We start from the raw sequence: 7,494 nt of genomic DNA on the forward strand, positions 1-7,494 counted from the left end.
AAAAAAAAAAAAAAAAAAAAAAAAAAAAAAAAAATCCGACGGGGCCAGGGATTTAGCTCAGTGGCGCCACCGCCTGCCTCACAAGTGCAAGGCCCTGAATTCAATTCCCAGTACCTAAAATAAAATAAAAATAGATGGGTTCCCCTAAAACAGTACTTGGTGGATAATTTATATAATTAAACTCCTCCACTAGAAAAGAAGAAAGGTCTCAAAATAATGATTTCAACTTGTATTCCACATTAAGTAAGTGAAAAAGAGGAGCAAATTAGGAGCTGGGGATTTAGCTGAATGGTACCACACCTGCCTGGCGAGAGCAAGGACTTGAGTTCAACCCCCAGTATGGGGGGCAAAGTGAGCAAATTAAATGAGTGAGACAAAAAGAAACAATAGAGACCAGAGAAGAGTCAATGAAATAGAAAACACAAAAATATATGAATATTAAAAGCAAATGCTGGTTCTTCCAGAAGATCAGTAAAACTGATAAACATCTGTTCAGTCAGGAGAAAAAAAAGACATAAATTATCAATATCAGGAATAAGAAAGGTTTTCCTACTACATTCTAAGAATAACAAACAGTATAAACACTTTTTTGTCAATAACTTCTTGCTTCAATGAAACTGAGAAATTCTATGAAAGTAAACTACCAAAACTCATTCAAGAAAAACAATGGATAACTGGAATAGCTGGCTATTAAAGAAATTAAATCTGTAGTAAAACTTACAAATCTTCCTAGAAAGGAAACTCCAAACCCAAGTAGCTTTACTGATAAATTTTATCAATATTTAAAGAAATAATGCTAATTCTAAATAAAATTATTCTACAAAATCAAAAAGGAAATAGTTCCCAACTCATTATACAAAATTAACATTATTCTGATATCAAAACTGGATAAAGCTGTTACAAGAAAACATATACTCTTGTATCTCTCACGAACACAGAAACAAAAAATGTAAACAAAATTTTGGTAAATTAAATCTAACATTTGACAAGGATAATACTTCATGACTAAAGAGCCAAGCTGATTTCACATTGAAAAATCAATCCATGTAATTAACTACATTAACAAACTCAAAAAGATGATTTCAATAGTTGCAGAAAAAAACTGCATTTTTTGAAGGAAACTTCTTCAGTTTGACAAAGAATCTTTATTAAAAAATCTACAGATAATGAAACACTTACTAGTAAAGAATTAATAGTTTCCCTGACATCCAGAACAAGATAAAAATGTCCATTTCCACCACTTCTGTGCAACGACATTCTAGCTAGTAATCAGGCAACAAAAAGAAACTAAAGGGCATGAAGAATGAAAAGAAAGAATTTAAACACTATCTGTAAACAGCACAATCCTGCATGTAGAAAATCCTACGGAATATACATTTTTTTAAGCAAACCACACCAAAAAAACCTTCTAGAACTAATAAGCAAGTTTAGCACAATTGTTAAGACATAAGGTCAATTTACAAAAATCGAATGCAAACCAAAATGAGATACCACTGAATGCCCACTAGAATGGCTGCATCAGAAAGATAGTAACAAGCTTTGTCAAGGATGTAAAGAAACTGGAAACCTGAGCATTGCTGATGCAAATGTAAAATGGTGCAGACACTATGGGAAACAATCTGCCCACTCCTCAACAAGTCAAAGTTACCATGGACTCTATTCCACTCCTATGTTTCTATTCCAGAGTTTACCTTTAGCCCTAGCCCTCAGGTGGCTCTGAGTTTGAGGCCAGCCTGCATTACCCAGTGAGTTCAAAAACAGCCTCAACTACCTACTGAGACCACCCTTAAAAAAAAAAAAAAAAAAAAAAAGAGGGGTCCAGGATTTAGCTCAATGGCACCATTCCTGCCTCACAAGTGCAAGGTCCTGAGTTTGATCCCTGGTACCAAGAAAAAAGTTAAAAACTTCGGGTTTAGAGAGACCAAGATCTGTCATGTAAAGGTACAAGATCCCAGTGATGAATTTAACTGTACTGTACACCTAAAAAGTACCACTAAACTGAATTAAACAAAAAAAGAAATAGACTAGGCAGTGCAGAAATAAGCCCACAAATTTATGGTCAACTGATCCACGACAAAAGTGCCGATTCAATAGGGAGTGAATAGTTTTCTAAATAAATGGTGCTGGAACAAACGGGTATTGATAGGCAAGAAGAAAAATAAAGGAAAGAACGAAAAACTTAGACTCTCACCTATACAGTATATAAAAATTAACCCAAGATAAATCACAGGCCTAAAAATAGCAATTAAAATTATGTAATTTCTAATAAATAAATAAATAAAATTATGTGATTTCTACATTGATGATGGTGATGTACACCTGTAATCCCAGCACTTGGGAAGCTGAGGCAGGAGAATCACGGCAACTTTGAGGCTAGCCTGGAATAAATGGTGAGTTCAAAGACAGCCTGAACTATGAAGTAAAACCCAGTCTGTAGAAATAAAAAAGTTTTTTAAAAATTACAATTTCTAGATGAGAACATAGAAAATCTTTTTGGCCTCTGGTTTGGTAAGAATTTCTCAACTATATAACCAAAAGCATGACTTATGAAAGAAAAAGATTATAAATTTTTTTTTTTTTTGGTACCAGGGATCGAACTCAGGTCCTTGTGCTCGCAAGGCAGGTGGCGGAACCACTGAGCTAAATCCCTGGCCCAAAGATTATAAATTTTTAAAAATAAATTATAAAATAGATTTAATCCAAATTCAGACTTTTGGACCAGACACTGTGCCTGCCTCGCAAGTGCAAGGTCCTGAGTTTGATCCCTGGTACCACACACGCACGCACACACACACACACACACACACACACACACACACACAAAAAACACTGGATTTTTTTCCTTTAAAAGCACCACTTAGAAAATTAAGACAAGTCACAAACTGAGAGAAAATACTTAATTATAAATTTCAATTCAGAATATATGAAAAATAAGAAGCTGGCCAACCAAATTTTAAAATGGGCAAAATACTTTACGTGACATTTCACCAATGAAGACATAAATGGCTAAGTAGGTGAAAAGATATGCAACATCATATAGTTACCACAGAAACTTAAGTTAAAACATGATGAGACTTTATCATTACAGATCCATTACAGAATGCAATAATTAAAAAGACTGGTGATCCAGTTGTTGCCAAACTGTAAAGAAACTAGGACTCTCCTATCATACTGGTGGGAAGGGGAATAGCATAGTCACCACTTTGGAAAACATTCTGGCAGTTTCAAAATTCATAAGCCATCTTTTAAAATCTGGAAACAATCCAGACTTTCCATCAACTGGTGAATGGATAAACAAAATGTGTTATTTGATACAGTGGAATGAAATTCAGCAACAAAAAGCCACAACATAGGGCTGGGGATTTAGCTCAGTGGCATCTTGCCTGCCTTACAAGCACAAGGTCCTGAGTTCAATCCCTGATACAAAGGGGGGGGGGGACCACAAATTACTGATATATGCAAAGGGGAGAATTTCCAGAACATGCCAAGTGACAGAAAACAGATAAAAAGATGCTATACTATATATGCTGTCATTTACATAAAATTTCAAGAATAAACAAAATCATTGGGCCCGGGGATTTAGCTCAGTGGTTCCGCCACCTGCTTTGCAAGCACAAGGTCCTGAGTTCAATCCCTGGTACAAAAAAAAAAAAAAAAAAAAAAAATCATGACAGAAGCAGATCAGTGGAGGTGGGGGGTGGGAATGGAATTCAGCATAAAAAGTTTTTGGGACAGGTAGAAGTGTTCTAGAACTGGGTTGTGGTAATGATTTCGCACTGTATAAATTTACTATAACTCATCAAACTGAGTTGTATGGGTGAATTTATGAGATAGTAGGCCTCAACAGGGTTAAAAAAGTAAACTTTGTATTTACTTACCATTGTAGCCTTCTAAAACAGAGTCAATTATAGGTCTTGCAGTTAAGTTATAAACGTCGAGTTGTTTACTCTCTGGTCCAAAAACAGTGTCAAAAGTGAACGTCTTCGGAGGCTCATTGGAAGAATCAGTCTTGTGCACAGTAATGGTTCCCCGCATCTCGTCCACGCTGACAGCCTGCCTGTAGCACAATGACTTCTCTCTCTCATTGAGGGGTCGGCACCTAACAACCACCTTCACATTATCGCAGCTTTCTGGCTTCTCTGATTTATTGATCTAGTGGAGACAATTTTTACAAAAATGAAGAGAACATTTTACTTTTGTCCTTGATATATTAAATTTACATTTGAAAGAAAGCTTTTTTGCCATCATGGAGGCCTGCACAGGTTAGGACTTCAGAAATGTTGGTTAAATACAATTAAAGATCTTACACACAGATAAGAAAAGTTTATTAAAAGATATGAAAAGTAAATGAGACAGAAAAGCTACTTTATATTAATAATCATGCTGTACAAGTAGAAAATGACCTAGTATAGTAAAGATTGTCTTTCTGCACAAAAATCCTGGACATCCTCTGAATTTCCTGCCCCTAGGAAAACACATGTGAACACAGTTAACAACTTTAATTCAAGAATATAAGGAGGTCCTTTGCTCCTCAAGACACCTAGTTTCATTTTCCAGTATGCATAAGTAAAATATTTATCATATATCCACATATGGCTTCTCTTACTGAAGAAAACACTAAGAACAGAAAAGAAACTCCCACAGCAGATGGAGAAAAATAGCTTAGTATGACCTAACCTTTTGAACATTTATATGCACATATAAAGTTTCAATCTTTGAAATTTTACATGCTTAAGAATCTAGGTTAAAATAGAAATTTTTGTTGTTCTTTTTTAATTTTTTTTTAATATTCAGTTAAATAGTTCAAATTTACATTCATGAGGAATGTTAAAAAAATTCAACTAAAAAACCCACTTCTTCTGGGACCCACAATCCCAACATTTTACAGTGCAGGGGAGCAGGGGGTGGGGGCATCCAAACAAGTCTCTCTCAAAAGAAATGACTTCACATTCCTTCTCCACGAAGGAGCTAATGCCAAAGTGCAATTTCCAATTTGTCTTTTTGAGCTGTAGATTTCTTCACCGTCTCCTCCTCTTCATCTCCGGCTTCCATGCCCGGGTCCACTTTTTCCTCTTCACCTTGCTCTGTGTCCTGCTCCTGCTCCGTGTCTTCTGCTGTGTCCTCAGGCTCTTCCTCTGGCTTTTCTTTGACCTTTGCTTCCGGGTCGATGTTTAGACTGAGGCGAAGCATTCTTTCTATTCTGTCTCTGTAGGCTTTAGTGTCAGGCAGTAGATATACTGACCGAAGAGTCGCCGTTTCAAACAGAACCACAGCCAGATCCATAACAGTCTTTTCATCTTCGTCTTCCTTAACGTGCCGGAGCATGTCTCTGATCAGGGGGTGCTGGGGGTTAATCTCGAATGTTTTCTTCTGGCTGGCGTAGTAGTCTGTGGAGATGTCCTTGCCCGTCTGGTATGCTTGTGCCTTCATGATCCTCTCCACGTTACCAGACTGTTGTTCTTTTTTTGTTGTTTGTTGTTGTGCTTGCCAGGCAGGCTCAGTGCTACTGAGCTAAATCCCTAGTCCGACAACCTGTTACTGAAGTTCAATAGTTTAATTGAACAAATATTTATTAAATGTCTACTATTTCAGACATTTTTTCAAGCATTAAAGAAAAATAAATATAAGCCATGTCGTTGCTTTGACACTGTCACTGACAACAGGTAGTATCAATATAATATTCTTCTTCCATCTCTGCTTTCCTCACCCTCGTCTGGGGCCTGTACAGCCTTCTAACTGCACTCCTGCATCTCATTAGACAGACCTGCAGTCTGTCCGCAGCATGTCAGTCAGTTTCAACACAAGCCTTACATCGCTTCCCTACTGAACATTCTTCGGTAGGCTCCCACAGATCTTGAGATAAAAACAAAACTTTAGTTGAGTCTGCAAGGTCGGGCTCCCACCCATGTTGACTTCTCCAAGCTTCTCTCTCTCTCCTTTTTTTTTTCCAAGCTTATCTCTTAAAATACTCTGCTCACTATTCAGCCACAGCCGCCCCTGGCCTGGTTCCCCTGGCCTGGTTTTACCGTCTTCTCCAGGCACCGTGCTCCTTCTCATTAGTGGCCTTTTCATGTGCACTTCCTTCCACGGTGGAACATCCCTCAAATTCCTCTTTATTTATGTGACACGCTCACCCTCCAGATCTCAGAACAGCCATTTCATCTGGGAGCCCTTTCCTGATTAGGACAAATGCCTTCAAGGGCTCTGAAAGCACTGGGCTCTCCTCTCCATGGACACAATTTCACGATTTTTATTGTTCTTTGATTAAGATTTATCCTCTCTTTCTACACTGAAGGTGCAAACAACTAGTCAAGGGCAGGATTCAGCCCATGAATTTCTGTTTGACTCGTTAAGTATTTTAAAATATTTTAATTGTTCGGGATGGGGATTTAGCTCAGTGGTGCTGCCGCCCTGCCTGGCAAGCACAAGGTCCTGAATTCGATCGCCGGTATCCCCCAAAAATTAATTGCTAAAATTGAGACATTTAACAAATATAACTTCTAAAGTCTCCTGGGGAAAAAATATGATCTGATATCTGTAGGCCAGCCAGACATGGCAACACCTTTTAGTTCACAAGAATCCATGTTACAGGAGCACTCACTCACTGACTGCTGTGTCTTGTCTTATCTCTGTGGACATATTTTTTTCTTGTCTCAAAACACATGCTTCTGTCTTTCCAAATTCAAGGACCTGGCTGATTTGCTCAATATCGTACCTCCAGGGTATGCGCTTGGTGCACAGTATGTATTGAATAACTTGAAAGCAACGAAAAGAGGCTAGGTGCACTGCTAAACGTCAAGCAGTGCCCTTACTTTTCCTGTGTATCATCTTATTCACTCTGAACAATTCCAGGGGAACAAGTTTAATTACCTGTGAACTAAGGCCCAGCCAGGGCCTCACACTAATAACTTACTCTCCAAGGTTCACGTTTTCTCCCTGACCCTTTATTGGACTCACGATGCCCCTTAGGAGGGCCACAGTAAAATCCGTTCGATCCTGGAAGATAAAGCCCCAGCACTGCCACTGCCACAACATCCAGGCATTAAGGCTCAGAGGCTTCCATGCCGCACGCAAGCCACAGCGCCCCTCGAGGAGTAACTGACAGCTCGAGCCCAGGACAGGGGAGTTGGGGGCCCGGAGCAGGGCTTGCTTTCTGCAGTGTGGTGAAGAAGTGAGGGGTGGGCGCCAGGAGCACACTGCTTGGGTCCACTCTCCACGTGGTCACTTCTTAGCAGTGCTACTTAACTGATTCCTCAGTCTTCTCCAAGATGGAGATCAAGCCCAGCTACATAATTTATGGAGTGTAAAAACTGAAAGTATGAGGCCCTTATTTGATTGTTTTTTGTTTGTTTTTTGGTACCAGGGATTGAACTCGGGTCCTTGCTCTTGTGAGGCAGGTGGCAGAACCACTGAGCTAAATCCCAGGCTGAGGCCCTTATTTGAAAAGTATCAAGAATTTGAAGTTGAACCAGCAGAGCATTAAATCCATTGTGA

At 38.8% G+C, this 7,494-nt stretch overlaps 1 protein-coding gene across 4 annotated transcripts in view; it reads right to left on the reverse strand.

Annotated features, from left to right (window-relative positions):
• Kif3a (kinesin family member 3A) overlaps positions 1 to 7,494 on the reverse strand; it is a 42,751-nt gene that overhangs the window by 34,917 nt on the left and 340 nt on the right. For all 4 annotated transcript variants that reach the window (XM_033761560.1, XM_010639750.3, XM_010639752.3 and 1 more), the window contains exon 2: positions 3,879 to 4,152. In XM_033761560.1, the coding sequence (XP_033617451.1) occupies positions 3,879 to 4,152 (274 nt within the window). The remainder of the gene's footprint in view (positions 1 to 3,878; positions 4,153 to 7,494) is intronic.

This window comes from Fukomys damarensis, unplaced genomic scaffold (genome assembly GCF_012274545.1).
Source record: "Fukomys damarensis isolate Sample0158 unplaced genomic scaffold, DMR_v1.0_HiC HiC_scaffold_9, whole genome shotgun sequence".
NCBI classification, from domain to species: domain Eukaryota; kingdom Metazoa; phylum Chordata; class Mammalia; order Rodentia; family Bathyergidae; genus Fukomys; species Fukomys damarensis.